Raw genomic sequence first — 26,969 nt, 5'->3', positions numbered from 1 at the left:
TGTTTCTATGTGGTTCCATTGCATAAGACAAAATGTATGCACCAGGGTTATTTTCTGAAACCATTAAAAAAAGCATTTACATTACTTGAGATATAATAAAATATAAAATAAAAAATATAGTTCATTTCAGCTACCTGCCAAGGCAACACTTCAAATTTGTATTCATTTTAGGTTAAAGTGCTAAACTAAGCAAAACTAAATAAATTAAAACTAATAATAAAAAAATATTTTTACAGATTTTTTTTTTTACTATACATAATGCAGAAACATATTGTCTTTAAAAAACACCCCAAAAACTAATAAAAATGACAAAAATACAACAAAAGTTCTGACATTTTAATTACAATTGAAGTGAAATTAATAAAATATAAAACTAAAATCTTATCAAATTGGTTTTCTTTTTTTATGCAGAATAAAACATTTATTTGTCTTATTTTTTCAAATGCGTTCATGTATATATTTTATTGTTTTACTTTCAATTTTAACACATTGTAAATCCATCATAAAATATTAGATGTTTAACACTAGGATCATAACGTGCAAAATATTATTGTAAATTTTGTTAATTATAGCTGTATTTTATTTTTTTTACCACAGTTTAACAGTTAACAGAAAAACTTTAAATGAAATATAACAGAATAAAATAAATGTCTTACGTGTCATTTACAGGATTTTTCTTTTTTTTGGAAAATAATATTTAATTATTATTTACTTAAGTGTGTGTGTGTGTGTGTGGTCCTGGTAAACCATACGTTATGGGCCACAAAGATGGCAATATCCAAAATCCTTGTCTTTGTGGGGACATTTTTTGGTCCCCATGAAGAAACAAGCTTATAAACCATACAGAATTAAGTTTTTTGAAAATCTAAAAATGCAAAAAGATTTTTGTGAGAGGGTAGGTTTAGGTGTAGGGTGATAGAAAATACAGTTTGTATAAAAACCATTACGCCTATGGAATGCCATAAAGCATGGAAACCCAACATGCGTGTATGTGTGTGTGTGTGTGTGTGTGTGTGTGTGAGAGTGAGTGTTTTTCTCTTTTCTGTGGTGAACGAGGTGTTTTCAGAGCAGTATAGGGGGTTTGAATGTTTACATGGACCCTCCTCCTCTGTATCTGCACGTGTTGTGGGATGTGGTTTGCCCAGAAAAGAGGAGTAAAAAGAAAATGGAGCAAAAACAGTTATTCATTTAAGTGCACCCTCCTCGCCCGTTCCCATTTGCTATTGGACGTGAGAGCAGCCAATGAGTGGGTGGGGAGGTGGACTTCCTGTGGGCCAGCGACACGGGCCCCACATGTAAAATATTCCTGACCTCTCCCATGGTGTTTATTTTAAAAAGAAAAAAGGAAAGCGTTCCCCATCATTAAGGAAAACAGTGAGCCTGTGCGTGTGCTATTTGGATGCTTGCCTGGTCTTAGTTTTACTGCGCCGTGATTGGTGGAGAGGATTCAGTTTTTTTTTGCAAAACAGGCTCTTCTTATGTCACATCACATGTATGAAACATGTATGTTTGGAAGGGGCGGGACAGTGTGAATGACAGCAGACACTGTGTTCTGATGTAGATAAGACGTCTGCTGGTGTGGGCGAGTGTTGGGTCTTGGGCTCCATTGATCTTCTATCTGTAGGGTCACATGTATATAGATGCGATCTCTCTCAACCTACATGTCTCTAACAGGTCCTGTAGATGGTGATAAGGGCATGTTAGGTGAACCAAGATCAAAAAGAAGAATCATGAAACACAGGAAATGAAGCAAAAGTATTGGATTGATTTTGAGATTTAGTAGAAAGGTTTCAAGGGCTCTGGATAGATAAGAAATATATCTGCAAAAAAGGATTTGGATGCATTGTGGTTGAGAACCAAAAATCGACATGTTACATTACTGTTTATATATTTGGCACCAAGTAGACTACATATTAGTCTTATTACTGTAATGTACTAATTTTCAGGCGATGTATTGGAAAATATATATTTATTTTTTCATAATGTTACATATTTCTTAAGTTATTAACATTTAAAAAATATTTTTTATATTTTTTATATTTTTATAATTATTATTTTTAGTAATTATTTTTATAAAAAAACACAACAACATTAACGACATCAACAAAAGCAACAACAGCAATAATAATAATAATAATGTAAAAACATTACAAAGATGATTATGTAAAAGGACATCTAGCGCCCCCAGGTGGTTTCTATAAAAAGAAAGTTGCAGATTGAAAAATTAATAGTGAAATGCTCCCATCTATTGGTAGATATGGGTAATTTAGGTTGTCAGTTTCAGTACTTAATTTCTACATACGTCGGTGCATTAATTTATCATGACAAACTTCATCAAATATTCATATTGTTTTGTAGTGCATTTCAAAAAGAAGCCATAAATATTATGTTGGCCAATTGCCAACATCAAACATTCATGTAGAAGACTTTTTATACAGTTATATTTACATTACAAGCATTAATTAAATTACAATATTAATATTCCGTTTAATATTCCGTTTAAAGGTTTTTATGTATTTTATGTAAATGATATAAATAGGTATTTTAAACTTTTTAATATTTTTGCGCATGAAATTATTTATGTGTGTAGAAAATGTTAAAATGTGTTTTTTTTTTTTTTATTAAAAATATTTGGTTGGAGTGTTTGTCCTGATTGGAACAGAGAGAGTGGAAGAAAAAGTAGGATTAATTATAGAAAAAAATCTTCTCAGTAGTTTTGACATTTAAATGGGTTCATTTAGCTTTTTTTTCCATTTGCACTGAGAACTTCTCCCTGGCTTTGAAGGATCTTATCTGACAGAGTACAGATGATGCTGGAAACCACTGATATTTCTTCTAAAGATGAGGGCAGATGGCCTCTTGTTTTCCTCCACTGAAAATATTCTAGCACACTGTTGGTGAATTAATGCATCTGAAATAAGTATGCATGAGTCTGAAAATATTCTTTTATACGTTAGACCCAACAGATGCATCACATTACTTTGCCACATGTGCCAACAGAAGCTACACATATATATACCATAAAAGGTGCATTTAATGCAATTTAATGCTAATTACAATAGCAGAAAAATATTAAATTTAATTAAAATTTTAATTTAATTTGATTTGATTAAATATGAATGTATGACTTGAAATGATTTCTTTCTCTCAGCCTGCAGAACCTCTCAACATGAATCATTATGCCACTAAGAAGAGTGTGGCAGAGAGCCTGCTGGATGTGGCGCTGCTGATGGCAAACGCCTCTCAGCTGAAAGCCGTCCTGGAGCAGGGCCCCGAGTTCAAGTACTACCTCACTGTCATCGTCCTCATCGCCGCGTCTCTCTTCTTCCAAGTGCTCGCAGGGGTTCTCTTTGTCCACATGGGTGAGAGTGAAATCCATCGTGCATTATGCACAATACCTGTAAGGATGTTTTATATTTAATTATTTCTTTTCATACAATCTTCCCTTCTCAGCACGCAAAAACCTCAATGACGTGGCCAATCAGAGGAAGCTGGACATAATAAACAATGTGGCCACTGTGCTGGTGTTCCTCACCGTCATCATCAACATCTTCATCACCGCTTTTGGAGTGCAGAAGACAGGTCTCTATCCTAAGCAGTAAACTGTCTGTAAGATACAGGTGATACAGAAAATAAAAATCAATGCTGAATATGCATGCCACAGTATAATGAACAAACTGACTGTTTCTTTTATGTTGTTTGGTTTTAGGGTCTCAGTAATGGTCATTCTTCAGGCCGGTCCAATCATGAAAGACTTCCTTCTGGCTTTGATATTTGTTCTACTATAGAAGACACATAGTTATTTTATGGTCTTTTTAAAAATGTATTTATTTCTACAGAGGGCATTATATTAAAGGGTCTACAACATACATTTATCATAGACTGTCTAATGATTTATATTACCTAGAGGCAAAACTATAATCAAATAACACAAATTCATCATCTAATATGTGTTCTACACTTCATACTGTACCAACTATTCATAAACGTTTATTATAAAATACTTAACTGTTTACTATCCAGTTTAATGTATTGAATGATCTCTGGCACTTTTTCTGTAAAAAATGTCTTTGTCCCCATAAAACGTGTGTGTGTGTGTGTGTATGTGTGTGTGTGTGTGAGAGAGAGAGAGAGAGAGAGAGTGTGTGTGTGCTATACAGTACACAACGATCACGTGGGTTGCTTGACCTAAAGGAAGATCTCTACTGACCTCTAGTGGACTATATATATGTGTCATAGAAACAGACAAATGGAAATAAGTAATGAAAAAAAAAAACATAAATTCCTTTCAAGTTTTAAATGTAAATTAAATTAGACTTGTGGATTTACCTACAGTAACTAAAGCATTAATAATAATAATAACAGATCAACACCAGAAAATATATTTCAGGTATTAATGGGATGCAAATGGAATTGGTTTGAAAATGCTTTCAGTAAGAATGATGATGTAACTTCCTTACAAAGCTGATCTGATAAGCACATAGTTAAAGCAATGAGACTAGAGCCTAATTTTATGAAATGTTCTTGTTTAAGGGAACTGAACACCCTGAACCTGATCAATACGGTTTGGGTCTGTGAGTCCTTTTCCTGCAGTCATGCTTCAGTTACACAAGCAAGTGATATCATTCAAACCCCAAATTACACCCAGAAGACCAATGCTGGAGGAGGTCTCCATCGTGTTGGTATACAGCGCCAGTCTCCAGTGCTCAACATATAGAGAATATCTGAAGATGTGATGATGGGTAAATCTGAACAGAATGGATGTTGTTTAGTCTGTTGACATTTACATTTAATCATTACCAGATTCTTTTATTCCACAACAACTGTCAAAATGAAAAACATCCCCAGCAAGTCACTAATATAATTATTGTAACTGTTAAGGATTGAAAGGATTAAAAGAGTGAATGAGTTTAAGAGTAAAAGAAATCTTCAGCACTATCAAATTATTTGTAATATTATTATATTATGGTATCACAGAATAGTAATGGTATCATAGAAATAAAAATTGAAAATAATAAATATAGTTGTCATGTCAAGAAATAAAAAAATATTTTTTTCTTTGTTACTGAAGTATAAACTGAAGTATAAATTGTGTGTGTGTGTGTGTGTGTGTGTATATATATATATATATATATGCAGTTCAGCTGATAAAAATTATCACTAAACTACACTACAGGTCACTAATCAATCAAATATAAAAAAATAAATATAAAAAATAAATATAAATATATATGTTAACTCACTTGCATAAAAGATCAAATATTTATTGAAAAAAATAAAAATATATATATACTGTATATATGCAATTTGGCTGAAAAAATTATTAGAAATAATTCATATTCTGGACTACAGGTCACTAATCAAACAAATATAAATAAAATGTAAAAAAATAAATATAATTATTTATGTGAACTCACTTGTATAAGAGATCAACTATTTCTTGAAAAAAAAAATGCAAGCATAAATATAAATGTATAAAATATAAATATGATATATATATACAAATATATAATATACATATTTTATATACAAAATATGTGTGTGTATATATATATATCCTCTCTATGTGGTGCCACCTCAAATAAGAGGTGCAGAAGCGCTCGTGCACGTCACGGCGGTCATGGAGGCCAGTGTCGGGCGCGCGCATCCCGGTTCGTTACGTCACTTGAAGCGCCCTGGCTCGTAGCTCTGGCAAAGAGAGGAAGAAAACGACAGAAGTACTCTAAAACAGGGCTTTCCCCGCCGTTATCAGCTCTCAAAGTGATAACGGCCCGTCTACAACAATAGATACAGGCACAGCCATCTCACCAAACCGGACTAACCTCTTGTGGAAGAAGGTAAGGAGCTTTTGAAAGTGATTTTCCTCAGCTGAAGAGTCTGAACTGCTCGGACACAGCCCATTGATAGTGTATGTGGAGATATATCTGTTTACTGCACACTAACGGTCTATATACGTTAGTATGCGCCCAGACAAACTAGAGGGAAGGTAAATAAAACTGATATTTCATAATATGCGCACTAGAGACTGTTCAAATGAAACGCTGTTGCGCCAGCAAGCAATGGAGGAACAGGAGGAGGGGAAAAAGAAAAAAAAATACACACATATTCCGTGTTAGAGAGGTGTCTCGTTCCAGTGGCGAGTTTATGATTCGACATAAACGGCTATAGTGAGACAATCTGGACACTATTGTGTGGTAAAAACCGCTGCGAATCCGTCCAAAGCTTCAGCCCAGGCGGTGTCAAGCTTCTTCTAGTGGAAGCCCTGTGACTACATGTGCATTTCAGACTTTCATTCCTGATTTCTTTGCTTATTTCCCACGTAGAACAGATTTAAAGCGTCCGCAAGGCGGTTACTAAATATCCGCGAATTGTTACAAAGTATCTCCTCACTCTCTGTGACGTCAGCAGGAAAATATGTATCGGTTACAAAATATCTCTTCTTTAGAACAAACACAAAGTATCTCCCCGCTGGGGAAATATTTACCCGAACTCCAAACGGAGAAGTTGTTTATTATTGAACAAAACAAACCCTCAAACACAACAGTTTTGTTTAAAAGCAGATGATGTTGTTATAGGACCCTGCAGGTAGTTCAATCAAGTGTTGTTCCCGACTGATTCTCGTTTAGAATAATTTGATTGGCTCCTCTGTGAAGGATCCAAGAGCCCCTCCCTTATTTTTAACCACAGTGTTTAATATAGCATAATATATATTTATATATTATTATACTTATTTTTACTGTAATATTAAATATTGATGTTAAATGTAACTCTTATTCCTTCATAATGTGATGTTTTTTACAATTCAGTTTTCATTAGCTCATTAATTGCATGGACTATGCATGGAATATTTATTTATATATAATTAAAAATAATTTGTGATTAAACGTATTTGTCTGAAATGTGGACCTTTTTGTTGATGCTGGTTGTAAATTACAGTGCAAAATAAAACCCGACATCCTCTTTTATTCATATGGATGTTAGGGGTGTTCATGTGTTATGAATATTAGAGATATCAATCATATATCTAGTGATCCAACAGGTGTCTCGCACATCAGTGCTTTGGTTCAGTACTGTTTTGTGTTGTTGATCCTTGTTTATGGAAGCCTGTGGTTGTTTTGTGCCCCCATGTCTAATCACATGACATATCACACGTTTTGCTGTGAATTTTGTCAATAGAATAGACCAACAGTGATTTGATAACCATGCTGAGGAATTGCTTTCTTGCTTTCTCGGTTGTGTGGATCTCAGCAGGTTTCTTCAGTTGCAACATTAGGTCTATATGTTCAGTCTGCTGGATCAATCCTGTATCTGTGTTTGTCAGGGTTTGACTGGGCTGCTTGTGTCAGGAAGCTGGAATTGAGGTCTTTCTGACATAGAAGGATTACTGTAATGTCAAGCTGACCTGGTGTGAACTCATACACAAACAAACATGTTTGACTAGCATTTTTTCTTTAAATGAACAAATACCGAAATCTATATCTAGCAGGGTGACTGATGACAGATCACATATTTATTTATTTTAATTGTATTTTTAAATTAATTTGTGTATTATTTATATTACTTATTTGTGACCCTGGACCACAAAACCAGTCATTTAAAGTTGTCCAAATGAAGTTCTTAGCAATGACTATTACTAATCAAAAATTACGTTTTAATATATTTACAGTAGGAAATGTACAAAATATCTTAATGGAACATGATCTTTACTTAATATCCTAATGATTTTTGGCATAAAAGAAAAATCAATAATTTTGACCCATACAATGTATTTTTGGCTATTGCTACAAATATACCCCAGCGACTTAAGACTGGTTTTGTGGTCCAGGGTCACATTTTTATTTAAATAAACTTTATTTATTATGCACTTTATTAAGCATTATTTAAATAATAGCAGAAAAGATTTACTTAAAATGTAAATTGAAAACACAGTTGAAAACATAAAATGTTTACTATCCATCAACAAGGTTGTCAGTAGATTTTGGAAAGCCGGTAACCTCAAAATGGCCAAAAATCTGGTCAAAATATTGTATTAATCTATCATAAATTTTGAAGGGGTACATATCTTTAGCATGCAGGGTAATGCTTCTGGCCACCTGGGTTTGTGTCTGTATCTTCTCAGACCTGGAACTTTCCCAGGAACTGATTTGACACATGTGCTGTCTGTTCGGTGATGAGGGTGACTGAATTACTGCAAAGAAGATCTAAGCACTGCCTAAAACCATTTGTTCGGTTTTTTAGTAGAGAAAAATGTTAAGTGGCAAAACCGTAGATGTTTGTTTGAATAAATTGAGACGTATTATCAAGATAAATCGCTGAGATTTGGGTGTATATGATTGACCAGTCTTCTCTTTTGTAAGATCTGGCCAGGTCTTAATTTTTATTTCATCTCGAGGGTGTATAAATGCAGGGAGGTGAGTGATTCTTAGACTCTGAGACATGCAGGAAAGTTTGTCTTGTGTCAGCGTGTACCAGCATGCTTTCATTTCTCAAGGAGAAGGTGTTGTTCTGTTGGTGGTTTGAAGCCTATGAAAAATGTATTTTTACTTTTGGATATGTGGATGTGTTATGCAATCTGGTGTGTTAAGAGAAACACTTTTTTGAAATGGTGAAGCCATGGTGTGATGCAGGATAGGTTTTAAGGGTGCATCTGGATTTTAAGTCCTTAATGCCTCATAATGTAATGCTTGTAACCTGTTTTTAGTTAAGATGTAAATAAACATGACATCTTTATTTTTTTTCTCGATTAATTTTTTTGTTTATTTTTTTTATTTTACTTTTTTGATTTATCAGTTGATATTCGATATTTCCTCTATTTTTACATTTAGATTGGCATTTGTCGTAGTCTATAAAACTTAAGTTAATCTTTATAAACATTAATAATTTAATAATGTTTGTAAATGTAATCATTATCAAATCTGAAAAAAATAATATCCATTTTTAATACTGCATATTATTGTTTTAATGTCTAAATTAACTTGTTTAAAAAAAAATGATTTTTAAATTATTATTAATTTTAATATATCGGTTAAGCATTAACAATTAAATATCTAATATCAAATTATATATTTAAAAAAAATTAGATCAATCATTTTAAATACTACAAGTGAATTTAGGCATCACCGCATTATAATGTAAAAAATGAAAAACTGGTATTCATTTTCAAATTTTAATAAAGATTATATTTTATAGTGTAAAAATGTGAATGCTCATTTCCTATACTTTTACAATTAAGTATGTAATATAATTTCATATATTTTTTAGATTTTTTTTATTGTTTTTGCCATCATCTAACACTCTTAACTTGAAGTTAATGTTTATAAACACTAATAATTAAAAAACACTTAAATGTAATATCCAGTTTTTATAATTCACATTACAATGTCGTGATGCCTAAATTTACTTGAAGCATTTAAAATTATTTATTTATTTATTTATTTATTTGTGTGTGTGTGTGTGTTTTATTTTGAATACATTTAGACAAAATTGTATTTTAATATAATTTAATATTTGGCTTTTATTGATTATTGGCCAAAATAAAAGTAATTATATACTTGTCAGTATTGGCCATAATCTGGGACATCCTTTTAATATGAAATAGGGCTGCACGATTATGACAAAAATCATAATTGTCGATTATTCCCTTGAAATTGTAATTGCGATTATTAATTACGATTATCACAATTTACATTGAATTATGTTTATTCCATTGTTTGATGCAACTGCATGCCATATTTTTATATGAAAATAAACAAGCTGAAAACACTCTGTTTTCAAAACTGAAAAACCTTTAGTGCTTTTCTATAGTATTAAGCCTTCAAATGTCAAATATACATCGGATTGGTTTCTTCTTTAAATTATAAAAAAAGTAAAAATATGAATGGTATTATAATGTTATACTAAAACTAAACCCAAAACAATGAAAAAACCCTTAAGATAACATGTAGAAAGAAAAAAACGCATCTTAAGCACGCAGAATAAAGTGGACTTTGAACGATTAATTGCCGCTTTGAACGATTCTGTAATTGTGGCATCCATAATTGTTGTCGCGATTAGAAATTCGATTAATTGTGCAGCCCTAATATGAAATATCTTTAGCAGTAGCACAGCATGCTAATTAAAGCAGTGGCATGATTTTCATGTGTGATGTCTCCTCAGATGTGTGTCCTCTGCTGACCCTAGTAGTACACATCACAGCAAACACACATTCATGACGTCTTTCACAATTACACCCAGGGGCCTGTACCATGATGGTAGATTCAGAGTTACAGAGTTTCGAGTTGACAAAATCAAACCACTTCAATCCGGCTTTGTTGGTACCATGATGCAACTTTCTTTGTCAACTCAGGCTTTGATCCTGAGTTTGTGGAGCACGTGCACATGAATGTGTGACATCCCTGGCGAACAGCCAATCATGAGCCTTGGTTAAAGGTTAAAGGTTTTGCTAAAAGTTAAGAGATTGAAGAATATGATTAATTTAAATGCATTTACAATGAAAAAAGTACTTGTTCATGAAAGAGGACAAATAAAAGGAATGATCTTGCTTTATCAGTACAGTCACAAGTGAAACTTGTTAAATACAGCGATAGAGACACGAACATGTAAGGTCACGTAGTCATTTTTAAAGCATTATCTATTGATTCTACAGCTTATTTATATTACATACGATCTGTATATATTAACATTCATTTAAAATAAATGATTTATAATAACTGTTAAACTAAAATTGCTTGTGTGTAATGGATTAATAATAATATAAATCATATAATTACATAAATCATATAAAATAACTTAAACGTAGTAATTATCATTAAAGCCAGACATTTTTTAGTACTAGTGACCTTTAATTTGGAGCAAGATAAACTGGGGGAGTGACTTTTTTTGTGTCAGACATATGTCACTTTGCTCACATCTGATTGGTCCAATTTCAGTTTGAGATCACTAACTCAGAACATAACCTGCCCCGGAACAGGTTAGCCGTAGGGTGTGAGTTACTATGGCAATGAATGCAGCTAAAAGCCAAGCCACTTTCATGGTACCTAAAACCCAGGATTGGTGCAAACTAAACTGAAACTTACCTGGCTAGCCAGCTAATCCGGCTTCATGGTACAGGCCCCTGCCTACAAATGCAACAGCAACTCAATGACTGTGCTGAGCAAGCCAGACTCAAGCTGTCCAGATAGAGGGAGCCCAGCAGGATTCTGATTCTCCTGAGTCCCTCGTGTGGTTTAGCATGTCTGGTGCGGGCAGCCTATCTTTGACCTAATTAACTCTCGCAAACAGACGGACAGACAGGGGACGAGAACCTGTCAGGCCAGAGAAGAAAAGCACATTCAACACCGGCTCTCTCGTTTCATGCTAGCAGGTCAGGACTGGAGATGAGAATTGATTAGTTGATCCGGAGTCTCAGAGGAATGATGTGTTTGCTGAAGAGTTTGTAACAACATCTTTGGCTTATAGCTCTAAAGCTGTGGGTTTGGGAAACAGTAATGTGTAATATGGGAATCACTTTAGTGGTTTTAGCTAAGATTCTGTTATGTAATTATTCTGTTATTTTACAGTTTATAAATATACAATAACATTTCTAAAACTTTAACTGAAATTAAAATTAAAATATAAAATGCAGAAAATAAAAATAAAAATGTATGGCAAAAGATAAAAAAAAACTGTAATAGTATTTCAGTGTTACTAAAATATCACTGGTTTATCATGCAATTGATAACACAAAAAAAACAACATTATTCTGAGCCAAATAATGCAATGTGAAAGAGTCAAGGCAGGTGGAGGAAGACGGAATCAAACTCTAGTTCAGATCAACCATCGAACAGTGTGAAAACAGCCTACGGCTGCTTTGGCCTTGCAGAGCTTCTGTTTAGATCCGGTTTTGGAGGAGGTTGGTGGATCTTCTACCCTTGGTGATTCTCTAAAGAGAATTTTGAAATGCGTCACCTCTTCTATTTCCTTCATCCTCCAGAAATCCTCTTAGCTGATTTACAGTAGTGTTACTCCTTGAATCACTTCCAAACTCTACTGACTGTCTTGTCAACAGATAAGAAACAATAAATTTTTTTCTGAACTGAACTTTGAGTAAATACTGTGTAAAAACTGGCAATTTGTTTTCAATGCAATTGGTAGACTAAAAATACTGTATGTTCACTGTAACAATTTAAATGATTAGTAAGTCATGGGAACTTATATTTGTACATTGCTTTAATTCATCAAAACAAGTTGTGCAATTTCAACTTTTTTAATAAGTTGTATGAAATTCATCTTGATTTAAGTTAGTTTAATGTAATTGAAAAGTTGAAATGACTTTAATTTATTATACTTGAAGCTTAAGGCAGCCATTTAACTTGTTAAAATATATGCATTTTTTTTAAGTGATAGGGTTTACTTTAAACCATTTTCACTCAGAAACTGCTAGTAAAATGCTAGTAGTTTCTTTATTTTATTGAAGTATGAAATTTTGAAGCAAGACGACTGAAATAATGATATTAATATCTGAGCTGACATTCAGAAACAATGAAAACACTAAGAGAATATCCAGGTTTTGCGGAGATTTTACATGTTTTCTTTGGCTTCCTATTGAGTTATGTCACCCGTCTCATCCTTTCCCATATTAGAAACAAGATTCTCAGGTTGCATATCTGTCAGATATCTGATTCATGTTCTCACAGTTAGCTGGATTTTGAAGGCAGAAGAGCAGTTTAAGTGTGTGTGTGGATGTGGATTGAATGAAATGCGCTGTGGTTGTAGTTGTTTGAATGCTGATGAATCAGTGCTGCCATCTAGATGTTCAGTGATGTGAAGTGACAGGCCGTCAGGCATCAGGCAGAGCGTTTTAAGTGAGCTCAAAGCTGACCTCTGTTCCCGCCTATAAATACAGAGGCAGAGGCAGGCACACACTGTACCATTGATGCCGTAACAGAGCCGAGAGGGGGGCAGAACGATTCATAGGGTTAGATGTTTGAGAAAGAGACCTAATATCAAGCGGCTAGTTTAAATTTACACCGTATTGATTATTGTAGGAAGCTTTGCAGTTTGAAATGCGAGTTGCTGACTGTAATTTAGGGTGTGGGCTTGGAACGTTTGATCATATATTCTGACTCAGCACTCCAACCATTACTTTAAAAGATTTGACTCAGTTAGCTGTATGTCGTGAGTCATGAGCAAAATAAAACATTCCTTTTGTGGTGTGTTTATCCTCTCTATAGAACTAGGGCTGGGTCATATATTGAATATTCACGATATAGTTGTTCTGATTTATTATGATTTGTTATTGTTTCTATTGTCCTCATTAGTAAGTCGCTTTGGATAAAAGCATCTGCTAAATGAATAAATGATTAAATGCTATATAAAATGAAGAGACATCACAAATATGGAATATCACATTCACAGTTCAATTAAATTTTATTTTGTACAGCGCTTTTCACGATACAAATCATTGCAAAGCAACTTTACAGCAAATTAAGTTTCTACAATATTTAGTGGTAGCTTATCAGTGAGTTTAATGTACATTTTAATTGGTTATTAATTTAATTTAAAGAAACATTTTGTAATGAATGGTACAGTTTTATTTACTTCAGTTTTTAACAAAGATTATTGGAGTAAGTTTTGCAATAAAATACTACTACTGCCTTTTTACTTTATAAAATTAATTTAATGAGTTACTTGCCATTTCATTGTAATCATTTGTGAAATTTACTAGTAATTTTTGAGTGAAAATTCAAAGTAATTCTCTTTTCAATGTATATATATTCTGCATGAGAGCTATAAGCCAAAGATTGTATTTAAAGGAAAATTTATGATTCTATGTGTGTTTTTAGTGAAAAACCTTATTTTTTTATTAATTATTTTGAACTGGACTTTTATTTACTGTTTAGCCACAATGGTTAATCTGATCACACTTCTAAGAAATTTCAGAATAATATATTAAAATAAGATAATTTTTTTTGGTTTATGAGCTCATTTATGAGTAAGGATATCGTAATGGCATTTCTTGTTGAGTTAAAAACAGTCTTTCTGCTGTTTTTACTGTCCTCCATTCGCATTAGTTTCCTCTCTTACATCTCTCTCACTTTGGAAGCACTGTCTTTCCAGAGGCTTAAACATTAATTTTTAGCATTTGGAGTAGGTTTTATTTATTCTTGTTTGTAAATAAAATACTTTTTCTAGATATATTAAAATAAGTTACTACAATACTTCTATACTTTCCCGTTCTTCGAGCGATTGCATAGTACACATTGGTTTTGGCCTATTTTTGTGTGTGAGGATTTAGGCCAAATGTAATGGAAACTTACTGTTCCATGAGGCAGCATTAGATTGTGAAAATCCCTGTTGAATAGCAGAGCAGATCGCTGTAATGGAAGGAGATATGGCTGGAAGGAGGGATTGAGAGATAAAGAAATGGAGGGAGGGTACCATTTCTTGCTGTGTCCACTGTCCAGGTGTAATCCACCTGCCCGGGGCGAACCAGATGGCGAGGACTGCCGTAGTTCTTAAAGGAACAGTTCACCCCATTTGCTTAGTTTACTTTATTTAGTCTTAAGCTTAAGGGGTTAGTTCACCCAAAAAAGAAAATTCTGTCATTAATTACTCACCCTCATGTCATTCTAAACTCGTAAGACCTCCGTTCATCTTCGGAACACAAATTAAGATATTTTTGATGAGTTCTGAGAGCTCTCTGACCCTCCCATAGACAGCGATGTAATTACCACGATCAAGGTCCAGAAACGTAGCAAGGAGATCGGTAAAATAATCCATGTGACATCAGGGGTTCAACCGTAATTTTACGAAGCTACGAGAATACTTTTTATACTCAAAGAAAACAAAAATAACAACTTTATTCAACAATTCTTCTCCTCTGTGTCAACCTGGTACCATTTTGGAGAATATCCACTGAACGTAAACAGCGTATGCTATTCTGTGTCAGCTGCGTCGTTTTCTACGTTGTTTATGCTTTGATTTGAACGAAAACAACGTATCCGCATGGCACAGCTGACACAAAACAGCATACGCTGTTTGCGTTCAGTGGATACTCTCCCAAATGGCGCTACGGTGACACGGAGGAGACGAATTGTTGAATAAAGTCGTTATTTTTGTTTTCTTTGCGTACAAAAAGTATTCTCGTAGCTTCGTAAAATTATGGTTGAACCCCTGATGTCACATGGATTATTTTACCGTTCTCCTTGCTTCGTTTCTGAACCTTGATTGTGGTAATTACATTACTGTCTGTGGGAGGGTCAGAGAGCTCTCAGAATTAATCAGAAATATCTTAATTTGTGTTCCGAAGATGAACGGAGATCTTACGGGTTTAGAATGACATGAGGGTGAGTAATTAATGACAGAATTTTCTTTTTTGGGTGAACTAACCCTTTAAGTATGCTTTTTTTGGCTGTAACTTTAAAACATTTCAGAATGAAAGTGTGTGTACAAATTTCGTAGTGTGCTGTTGGTCCCTAAGTGACAGTTTCAACTCTGCCCCGCCTCTCACACATGTACATTCCCATTAGGGCTGCACAATTATGACAAAAATCATAATTGTCGATTATTCCCTAGCCTTCAAACGTCAAATATACAGGGGATTGGTTACTTCTTTAAATTATAAAAAAGTACAAATATGAATGGTATTATAATGTTATAATAAAACTAGAATTAAAATAATGGCAAAAACCCTTAAGATAACATGTAGAAAGAAAAAAACGGATCTTAAGCACGCAGAATAACATAACATAACTTTGAACGATTAATTGCCGCTTTGAACGATTACGTAATTGTGGCATCCATAATTGTAATCGCGATTAGAAATTCGATTAATTGTGCAGCCCTAATTCCCATTATTTCTAAATGACTCTCTCTAGAGTCTAGTTGTCCAGATCTCCTTGGATCTGCCCTGTTTAGCTGAAGCGTTGTGCCTTGTGCGTTGTTCTGTCTTGCTCTCATCGCAATGAATATATGTTTTTGTCATGCTACACTTGCTGCTCTGCTGATTTGAGCAGTTAAAATGGCAAATCTGGAGTTGTAGGTTTGTGTAGAAGCTTGTTGTGTTTGTGTATATTAGGAGGTTTTGATTAGTGTTACTGTATTTTCATCTCACAATTTCTAGCCCTGTGTAACAATATTGATGCTACATGTGAACAAACATGTAAGATTGCCCTTTAGAATCTGAAAACCATCCAGAATAAAAAATATAAAAATCATAATATATAAATGTAAATTGTGAATACACACACACGCGCACATATGTCATATCTACATTTTATAAACTGGGACGATTAAGGCATAAAAAGTCTGTTACATAAGTGAGATAAGTGCAGGCATTTAAAACATGTCTCAGCTTCAGGGAATGTGACGGGGTTAGACATGCCCACTGCTTTAATGATTTGGCTTCCGTTCATCAGCAGCAGAGGAAGGAGATCTGCGGTCTCGCTGCCCCCTCTGCATCTTATCTCCGTTCTCTACTTGAGTCTATCACAGCTTCTGCAAATGGTTCCTCCATGAGACTGGACTGTTGATTCTTTACTCTTTCTATGTATCATGTTCTGTATAACATGTTTGTGTATGTGTTTGACAGTCCATTTCCAGAGCAAAGTTTCAGTCTGAAGGGAGTCTGCGGTCAACATACTTCACTTTGGGTTCATTTTCATGTAGATTTAGTCCATTGAGACACATTGTGGCTCTGATGTTAGATTCTTTCCTGAGAGAGTGTGGGTACGTTGGGCATGATCACGGCCTCACTGAGCTTTTTCCTGGCTTTTGGGATGGACCAAAACCTGGCTCCAGTGTCCATTCGCTTCTCAATAAATTACCCTTAAGCTGCATTTGTGGCAAATATTAAGGGTTTCTAATCTAAAACTCAAAAACCAGACGAATTGAACAGTCTGTACTCTGTACCACTTCCCTTTGCTTTAAAAAGAGTTGTATTTAGTGATAAAATAGCATTTATAAAAGAGATCACGTATGAGACCCATGTGACCCAGTATTGCTACAAAACAAAGATGTGTTTTACAAGAGACAATGAAGTATTTCATCAGGGATAAACACACAAGACAAAAGGCAGCTGCCGCTCGTGGCTGGACTCAAATAAACAGTTCTTCTCTCTGTACGAGCACATAGCTGTGTTCATGTGTGATTAGAGATTTGGTTTCACAACCCGTCAATGGCTTTGTATTGATTAATACAGCAATAGCTGAGGCATTAATATATTTGTATTAGTATTTTTTTCCGTCTGTAATGTAGCACATAATGTCTGCCATGGTTCAACCGCAGGTGTTACACATACATCCAGGTGTTATACTGAAGTAATCCGCCAGTAATGAGGTGCCACAGTCTCTGTGAAAACCTCATGAGACTTCAATCAAGCAAGAAGTTTTTTTTCAGGTTACACGATCAGTTTAAAGAAAGTTAAGACAAAAAACACTTACGTTAAAAAATGTTCTAAGTCTACTACCATTCAACCGTTTAAGGTCTCTTATGCTCATCAAGGTTACATTTATTTGATCAAAAATACAGTAAAAACAGTAATATAGGGGAATATTATTTCCATTTAAAATTACTTTTTTCTATTTGAATATATTTTCAAATGTAATTTATTCCTGTGCTGCAAAGCTGAATTTTCAGCATTATTACTCCAGTCTTCAGTGTCACATGATCCTTCAGAAATCATTCTAAAATGATGATTTGCTTCTTAATAAACATTTCTTCTTCTTATTATTATTATTATCAATGTTGAAAACAGTTGGTATTTTTGTGGAAATAATTTTGTGGATATGTTTTTTTCAGGATTCTAATGAATCAAAAGTTCAGTTAGACATGTATTTAAAATAAATATTTTATAACAAAAATGTTCGTAACATTTTACTAAGAGCCTTTATGTATAATGCATTATAAAGGATCATTAAAGGGTAAAACGTATTATAATTAATCATAATGTGCATTGTAATGCATTATATCTTGTTGTAAATAATTATAATCAAATTTAAAATGCATAGTGTAACAATGAATTGATAAGTGTTATAATAACTGTGGTCACAATTATTCATGAGATTGTACAATGCATTATAAGGTGCATTACAAGGCATAATTAATGCAGTGCATTATACAAAAAGGCTTTAAGTAAAGTGTTACCAAAATGTCTTTACTCTCACCTTGGTTCCACTTAAAGCATCCTTGCTAATGCTGAATAAAGTATTAATTTACTTCAAAACAAAAAATCTCACTGACTCAACTTTTGAATGGTAGTGTTCATGCCTCTTAGCACTTGATTACCCTCAGAGATTCAGAATGCAGACTGTTGTGTCATTCATACTCATAAAATAAGCTTGCATGATATCAGTAGCTCAGCTACTATGTATATGAAACCTGTCAAATGTTAAAGCAAGTTGCCACTGATAAAGAAGGCAGAGGAAAGGACTGTGTGGAGGAGAGACAGAGGTAGAGCTGAGAGTGCAGTATAGGTATTGGACAGGAGCCACAGAGCTAAAGTAAATACAGTGTGGCATGTGAGTGACCTACATAGAGCCCAGTGAAGGAGGTTAAAGTGTACAGTGTGCCAGACCTGTTCATTAGTCTATTATTTCCTCTCTGAGAAGAGCGCAAGGTAGCAGACGCCAGGGAAAACTCTGCTATCTCAATGAAAATGTGACAGGAATGGTTTTAACTCTTGATCTCTCTCTCTCTCTCTGTTGCAGGAATATAACATGACCAGATTAAACGGATAAAACCAGGCACTCTTCAACACATGGTGAAAATGAAACATCTGCATCTTTGAATGCTTAAAATAAGCCAAAAGTAGATCACAGACCCTTCAAGATTTACAAAAATCATCTTATCGGTCCATATTGTCATTTTCTCTTCACTCTTGCCCTTCTCCGGTCAAAACCACCATGTATGGTAGTGCCCGATCCGTGGGCAAAGTGGAGGGCAACCACAGCGGCGGGAGCAATCAGAGTCCCGGCCGCTCGCCCCGTCTCCCTCGCTCGCCCCATCTGGGCTACCGCCGCACCAACAGCACAGGGGGCAGTGGAGCCGGAGGTCCAGGTGGTAAAACCCTTTCCATGGAGAACATCCAGTCTCTCAATGCTGCCTACGCCACATCCGGCCCCATGTACCTGAGCGACAACGAGGTGGTGGCGTCTGGCCCGGACCTGCCGAAGAGCACCATGACGCTGGGCCGCTCGGGAGGACGGGTGCCTTACGGCGTGCGCACCACAGTCATGGGATCCAGCCCAAACATCTCCACTGGGGCTCCCGGATCCGTTCCCACTGATGCCATTGCTTTTGGAGACCACCATATGCCTTCCACCCTGGCGTCCACTGTGCCTCATTCGCTGCGCCAGGCGCGGGACAACACCATCATTGACCTGCAGGCCCAGCTCAAGGAGGTGCTCAGGGAGAACGAGCTCCTGCGGAAGGAGGTGGATGTGAAGGAGAGCAAACTCAGTTCCTCCATGAACTCCATTAAGACCTTCTGGAGCCCGGAGCTGAAAAAGGAGCGCACCCTGCGCAAGGACGAGGTGTCAAAGATTGCCGTGTGGAAAGAGCAGTACAGAGTCGTACAGGATGAGAACCAGGTGAGAGGAGGATCAAATGGATTTAAAGTCATATTTACAATGCATTTAACTTCTGTAATATTATACATATCTCAGAGTGAATCAGAATATTTGGCAGGGAATAATGTAGCCTCAGTTTTGATGACTTTTATGCTTTCACCTTATTTAAAAAAACAATATTGTTTGGGATGCATTGATATTATAATTCTGGCTTATAAGACAATTTTATTTTCAAGCTATGGCAAGTAAATATTTTACAAATAAACCATTAAAATTTAAAATCTTTTCATTTTAAAAATGAATATTCATTTTGAGATTTGCTAAAGATTACATTTAACAGTGTTCTTAAATTAGTGTTTTTAAATGAAAACATTTAAGTAAGCCTTAGATGTTGACAGTGGAGATGAGCATGAACAACTAAATATACATTATATTACATTCAAATGTAGAAATTTACATTTATGCATGGTTCGCAAGTGAAAGTTTATAATAAGAATTGCAAAAATGTTCTATTTCAAGTAAATGCTGTTCTTTTGAACTTTGTATTCATCAAAGAATCCTGGAAAATTGATTTCCACAAAAATATTAAGCAGCACGATTGTTTACAACATTGATAATAAGAAATGTTTCGTGAGCAGCAAATCAGCATATTACAATGATTTCTGAAGGATCATGTGACACTTAAGACTGGAGTAATGATGCAGAAAATTCAGTTTTCACTAGAAAAAAATACATTTTAAATGCATTAAAATTTAAACTGAAAATTTTAAAATGTGTATTTTTAAATTGGAATATTTCACAATATTACTGTTTTCACTGTATTTTTTGATCAAATAAATGCAGCCTTGGTGAGCATAAATGACTACTTTGAAAACATGAAAAAAGTTACAAAAGTCTATCTCTCTTTTTTGTCTTAGTCAGATGTTGGTCAGTTAAGTGTTTGAATATGGTTTCTCTTCTCTTCTGTAAGCTATAATATTCTGGTCTTTTTAGTGCAGTGTTCAGTAGCCAAAGGGCTTCATCTGCTAAAACGCTATAATATGAAATGGTGCACCTGGCACTGAGAAAAAAACAACAAAAAAACGTATTACTTGCAGATTGGATCTGATTACTGAAGAACATTGGTACAAGGCATGTTTAAGAAATGGCTCTATTTGTCTTTTAGTGTTGTTTTCAGAAATGGCTTGCCGAGAGCCTTCAAACATCTAGAACGAAGCTGAATCAAAGCGGTTTGTTTGATTCATACTGGCAGGTGTTACGATAAAAACTCCAGACAAGTGGATCTTTTTTGTTTTTGCATAAAATGGACAATGGTTCAGCAAAGTCTATATGACTTTCTATATGAATTTCCTTTCAGTATGACACTTATTGTAGACTAATTAAGCTTTTTAAAACATCCATTTCTCCTCTGCAGGCCGTAGTTTAACACACGTCCATCCTGACATTTCCCGTTTTATTCTCCTTCATTCGTGCTGGATTTTAGCTCTGGTGTAAGCTGTAATTTTGCATTTTCCCATGTATTTTTAGGGTCTGCAGGCAGTCTACAGCATGTAGCAGACTACAGCATAGACATGGCATAGACATGAACTATTATCGTTATACCACCACCTCTTTTCAACAGGAAGATGTTTTTATGTATTTAGTCTACTCTACGTGATTTTCACTGTTGACATCTGGCAAAGAATTGCCAACTTAAGGAAAGACCTTCTGTATGTCGCCGTGTCTGTAGAGTTAACTTTGAACTCAGCTGGATGTCAGAGACCTTTAACACTCATATGGTCTTATTGCACGTGACTCTGGTCCTGCGTTGCTTCTGCCTTGGCTGAACCGTGAGGCTAATGAGGGGCTTGTCGTCATTGCCTTTGATGCCTTTCATTCACGCCGCCTGTTTGATGAAGGCTCGGGTGATGTTTTTGGGTAAGGACGAGTGGGTTTAACCCATATGACACCCCACTTGGTCTGCTTCGTACAGTGAGCTGGAGTACTTGACTGATGAAGTCGGTTTCTGTCATGATGGGTTTATCTAGATAAACTAGATCAATATTCAAAAGACCCTTGATCAGTTAAATTAACAAGTCATATTCTCAGGAGAGAGAGGCATTCAAAGGAGGGATAAAGGAGCAGGAATGAGTGGAATGAGGCTTGAATACTCCTTTGAGACCTGTTCAATTATGAGATGTGACACAACAAACCCCTTTAGTCAGCCAACTCTCATTCATTCACCTCCTCTGCTCGTATCTCGCTCCATTCATTCAGCCCACATGCTAGTTCACTGGATTTGTGAGCACGCTTTCTCTCTCTTCAGTTTAGGGATGCATGAGTAATAAAATTCTGGCTGATATGATAAGCAATAATTATTAATAATTGTTTTACGTTAGATGATGACAAAGGTAATCTAAATGTAAAAATATCGGAAATGAGCATTCACAATTAAATATATTGTGCCAAAATATATATATAATATATAGCCAAAAAAAAAAAAAAAAAATATATATATATAATATTTATGATTAATTTTATACAATAGGAATAGAAAACAGTAAATTGCAATAAGCTTTCACTGTTTTTTACGGTATTTTTGATCAAATGAATGATCAGTTGATCAATTAAAAATTGGGGAAATGAGCGTGCACACTTAAATATGTGATTTATATAGCCAAAATGTATGTAATATTTATTAATTAAAAATGAATAGAAATATAAAAAATATTCTAAATTGCAATGTTTCACAATATTTTACAGTATTTTTTCCTCAAAGCATCAATTGAGCAATTAAAAAATGCACAATGCACAATTAAATATGAGATTATATAACCAACATATATGTATTATCTACTAATAATTTAAAAAAGTACAGATTATACTGTCATGCATCTCTATTTCCTACAGTGTACTGGGAATGTCACTTTTTCTGTAATAATTTTTTTCATTTTTATTTGTGATGTGCATAAATGTGAACATGTTTTGTTTATTTGGATTCAAATGAACCTTATTTACTTCCTTAAAAGTCGTTTTCTTCCAGTGCATTGTGAACATCTGCCGTGACATTCCCCGCACTAGCAAGTATGTTTACATGAGCGCATCCTTTCAGACAGAGCAACCGAGCCAATCGGGTGTCCATCCATGTGTGTTTTTCGTAAGCGTGCGTCTCTGCCCTCTGAGGAAGCGGGAACAGATGGCAGACGCGGCTCCTGATGCGCTTATTGTAGTAGTGTTGTAAAAGGGCCAAAGATTCGCACCCCAATCCCACAATCTCCTTATCAAGTAGTGTCACTTTTCACAGCCAAGTTCCGCCCACACTAATATTCACCGTTCCGGTCAGACTGTTTGTTCCTAATCCCAAATGTTTGATTCACATAGTCAGATGAGATGAGAACAGATAATGTAGGGGTTTGTTTGCTGTGTCATTTCAGTAAATGTAACCTAGATGGGTAGCAGATGGTCAAGGGTGGAGTCTCGCTCAGATGGAAATAAACATCACATGTTGAGCTGAATGACTAAGAACCATGAAAATATCTCACATGGTTTTCTTGCACAGTACTTCCTGTTGTCCTGCTTGGCATGATAAAGGTTTGAAGGCTGTATTTACTCATTATGTAATAGATAATCAGCTCATTACTCACAGCAGAATGACTGTGTCATACAATATGCTGTGTTTACACTTTAGAATCATAATGGAGCTGGACTGTAAACACCATAGACTTTGAGGTGGATCTGTCCCTGTATTCTGGTTAGGGAGCACTGGCTGTTGTCAGACTCCTTGTGCAAACAAAAATCTCACCGGATTATTACAATTAATGGAAAAATGAATGTTTGGAAATGTATATTGATATTTCCTACTGACACACTACAGCAAGAGATAGAAATAACTGACTAATAACCATTTTTTAGCTGGTGAAAATACTAGTGTTCTAATAATTTTGGCCACCACTGTTTTTGCTTGTGAACAATAAAACAGATTTCTGTGATTTGCCATATCAAGAGACCTGCATATCATAGGTATGCTCTTTCGACTTTGGTCAGTAAACAACCACCTAGCAACCAAGAACACCCTAGCAACCACATACCGACATGCTAAAAATGAACAAAGCTACGCCCTGACAACCACTCACATCACATTGACATCATGACATCTAAAAATCTAGTTTGTCTCTGCAAGAACTGTCTGGATTTTATTTTAGGTCTCTTAAAGAACTCAAGTTTGAAAATAAACCATCTTCAAGTCTGTAAAACCACCAAGATAATGAGGAACAAAATGTCCTGTTGGGCTTTCTTTGTTTCCTCGCTTACTCTTGTTTTATTTCCCAAGCAGTCTGTGCTGATTAAGGAAAGACTTGCAATATTTGGGTCGTGTTATTTCTGCCATCTCATGAGCAATGTAGTAAAAGTGTGGAAGAAAGAATGTAGGGGCGACAGATCATATTTTTATCCGTTCTCACCACGGGACTGTGAGCCGCTGCTCTTTGGCAGACGCGGCGGCCCTTATATGGAGTCTGGTCATGCAGGATAGGTGTGGAATGAACAGAATCCTTGCATATGGTTACACAGACCTCCTCTTCGTCTCCTCTGCTCCACTGTCCCGCTCTTCCTCACTTGGTATAGTTCACGTAGGGAAAACACTGAGAAAGTTGGAGTAAGAGAGGCATTGATGTGAAGAGATCGGAGGTGGTATTTAGATGTTGCTTGTAGCTCTAAAGGGTCCATGACATGAAAAAAATGGTTTGCTGTACTACATGCTCTGAACTTTTAAGCCTTGTGTTTTGGATCTCTGCTGCTTTGGATGCTGCGTGTGGCTAGTAGAAGGGAGTGGGAATGAGCAGGTTTGCTTTGTCCACTACTACCGTACTTCCCAAAACCCCACTGACTGTGCAGATGGCCCCTCTGACACGCTGCATTAAGATTAAGCCCTTGTGATCAGCTCCATTCTTCCTGTCAGTCAGCAGAAGTCCCGCCCACCTTCAAGGTGTTTATACTGTACCTACATGTTTATCTGTATGTGGATATATCTGACAGAACCTAAGAAGCTGAATTGGTCTGCTGTAATTGAAGTAATGCTGTACTGTTATGGGATATCAGTTCCTAATGTTAAAGGGTTATGCATTTCTAAAATCAAAAGAAAAAAAATAACAAAGAAAATGAGGACTCTTTTCTGGACCATTACGATTTTTTTTGCATTGTTGCATTTATTTTCATGGCAGTTATGCTGATTTCCTTTCACAATTGTCCGTAGCATCTGATTTGTGGCATTTATTCAACTGGAGTTCATTTGAATATATTTGAATAAAACAAATGTATACATACTGTATATTGTGTACAGTTATATACATAAATTGTGTGCAATTTTCTTTATTATTTTTAAAATGAGATTAATGATAGATAAATGAGATATACAATATATAATTATGAAATAAAAGTTAAAACACACATACACACACACATACACACACACATAATTTGTTTATTTTAACAATGTTCAGATAATCTCTTTCTCTCTCTCTCTCTCTCTCTCTCTCTCTCTATCTATATATTATTGTTGTTGTACAAGTAAAAATAATTATTTTACAGTAATTATGTTAATATGTTTATGTATAATAAAAGTATTATATTTTTCTGCAATTTATTTTTAATGTTCTAAACTGGTCCTACATATTTTAATGTTGGTAACAACACTTAAAGCCTTTATGTATAATGCATAATAAAAGTAGTTTTAATACATTAATTATGCCTTGTAATGCACCTTGTAATGCATTGTACAATCTCATGAATAATTTTGACCAAGGTTAATAAATTATAACACTTACCAATTCATTGTTACACTATGCATTTTAAATTATATTATAAATAATTATAATTATTTACAACAAATTTTATGAATAATGATAATGCATTATACCCTTTAATAACCCTTTATAATGCATTAAAGGCTTTAAGTAAAGAGTTACAGTTATATTTTTTATAGGTTTTGGTTTGCTATTTTAATTCACACATAAACCTGGAGAGCAAAATCTAACTTTTAACGTGCAGCCACTTTTAATCTGCTTTGCTCTAATTGAAAATGTCTGTTTTCAAATGATTATTGCCATCCGATTACGCCCTCCCTATTCACATCTGGTTAATTACATAATCACATTCAGTTGTCTGGCTTTGCCTCCCTTCGAGGGCTTCATGACACAGCAAGTCTCGGTTGCCATGGTAGCCTTGCAATAGCAGACCCTCCGCAAGAGCCGGCCCAGTTCTCAATGCGCCCTTTCAAACTGTGGCGATTTCCTTTCCTAAACTCCATTAATATCAACTTTAATTACTGTTTTGAATGCTGAAATTCGACAGTGTGGCATAGAGACTGTGTTTGGATATATATTAATTTCTTTTTAACCACCAGTATGCATTTTAAAGTAGCATTTTATGTGAATTGTGTCTTTTAATGAAAGCTTATAGTGTGTGTTTGCACAGGCTTTTTAGGAACTATGACATGCAGCAGTGAAACTGATGTAAATTCATCAGCGGATGACCAAGCATTTGAAAAGGCGAGGATGAGCTAGACCCTTGTACAATGCATGTGCGAATGTTACAGATGGCCTAAAGTCTGTGCTGATATTCTCAGACTCGAGGCAGGAGACAAGCTCTAATTGGTACAGTGGAACTGAATGACGGGTCTGTATTGTGATGGGGACCTGCAGGGTCTGACTGTGCTACTGGAAAGTTTCGAGGCGAGTCAATCGGGACACAACAGTGGCCCAGTAGGAGGCTGAGACACAGACAGACCGAACAGAACAGAGCTAATTGGAGAGGTCTAGACTTTAAGGGGTCATATCACGGAAAATAGGATTTTCCTTTCCTGTTTGCTCTTTTGAAATAGGAGTTTGATGTACTATGTAGGCATAGTCTGACTGATTCTCTTTCCAAACCATCCAGTTTCCTTATTGTTCCCTGTTTTGGAAAAGAGACTGAAGAAACGTGATACAAATTCTGAATTAAAGGAATAGTTCAGGCCATACAAGGTGTATATGCTTTTGTTTCTTCAGCTGAACAGATTTGGAGAAATTTAGCATTAAATCACTTGCTCACCAATGGATCCGCTGCAGTGAATGGGTGCCGTCAGAATGAGAGTCCAAACAGCTGATAAAAACATCACAATAATCCACAAATAATCCACATGACTCCAGTCCATCAATTAACGTTTTGTGAAGTGAAAAGCCATGTTTGTTTAAGAAATAAATCCATCATTAAGCCATTTTAAACTGTCGCTTCTGGTCAAAATACGAGTTCATAAACCAAAATATTGCTTCCTCTAGTGAAAAAAGTCCATCCCCTGTTCTCCTCTCACATCAAAATCCACTGACATATTATTTGTTTAGAACTCTTTTGGACTGTTTTTGCTTGTAAAAAGTGCTTGATCTGTGCATATTTCTCTCCTGATTCAGA

At 35.2% G+C, this 26,969-nt stretch overlaps 2 protein-coding genes and 1 long non-coding RNA gene across 13 annotated transcripts in view; 2 read left to right on the top strand and 1 right to left on the bottom strand.

Annotated features, from left to right (window-relative positions):
- Positions 1-3,936, top strand: part of LOC107725989 (ninjurin-2-like) — a 22,108-nt gene extending 18,172 nt beyond the window's left edge. Inside the window, exons 2-4 of one of the 2 annotated variants that reach the window (XM_016535434.1) lie at positions 3,152-3,362; positions 3,454-3,582; positions 3,710-3,936. In XM_016535434.1, the coding sequence (XP_016390920.1) occupies positions 3,152-3,362; positions 3,454-3,582; positions 3,710-3,720 (351 nt within the window). In that variant the 3' untranslated portion in view covers positions 3,721-3,936. Of the gene's footprint in view, positions 1-3,151; positions 3,363-3,453; positions 3,621-3,709 lie in introns of both variants that reach the window. The other variant, XM_016535433.1, reaches the window with a different exon arrangement.
- Positions 3,294-6,311, bottom strand: LOC107725990 (uncharacterized). Its single transcript, XR_001638200.1, has 3 exons — positions 6,103-6,311; positions 3,536-3,607; positions 3,294-3,398 (listed from the first exon to the last, which is right to left on the bottom strand). It is a non-coding gene; the product is annotated as an uncharacterized LOC107725990 (long non-coding RNA).
- The window catches only part of LOC107725987 (ELKS/Rab6-interacting/CAST family member 1-like), a 213,824-nt gene continuing 192,437 nt past the window's right edge, over positions 5,583-26,969 (top strand). For all 10 annotated transcript variants that reach the window (XM_016535429.1, XM_016535428.1, XM_016535432.1 and 7 more), the window contains exons 1-2: positions 5,583-5,837; positions 18,687-19,568. In XM_016535429.1, coding sequence (XP_016390915.1) covers positions 18,882-19,568 — 687 coding nt within the window. In that variant the 5' untranslated portion in view covers positions 5,583-5,837; positions 18,687-18,881. The remainder of the gene's footprint in view (positions 5,838-18,686; positions 19,569-26,969) is intronic.

This window comes from Sinocyclocheilus rhinocerous, unplaced genomic scaffold, assembly GCF_001515625.1.
Source record: "Sinocyclocheilus rhinocerous isolate Xijiao unplaced genomic scaffold, SAMN03320098_v1.1 scaffold395, whole genome shotgun sequence".
NCBI classification, from domain to species: Eukaryota; Metazoa; Chordata; class Actinopteri; order Cypriniformes; family Cyprinidae; genus Sinocyclocheilus; species Sinocyclocheilus rhinocerous.
This window is presented reverse-complemented; position numbering and strand designations above follow the sequence as displayed.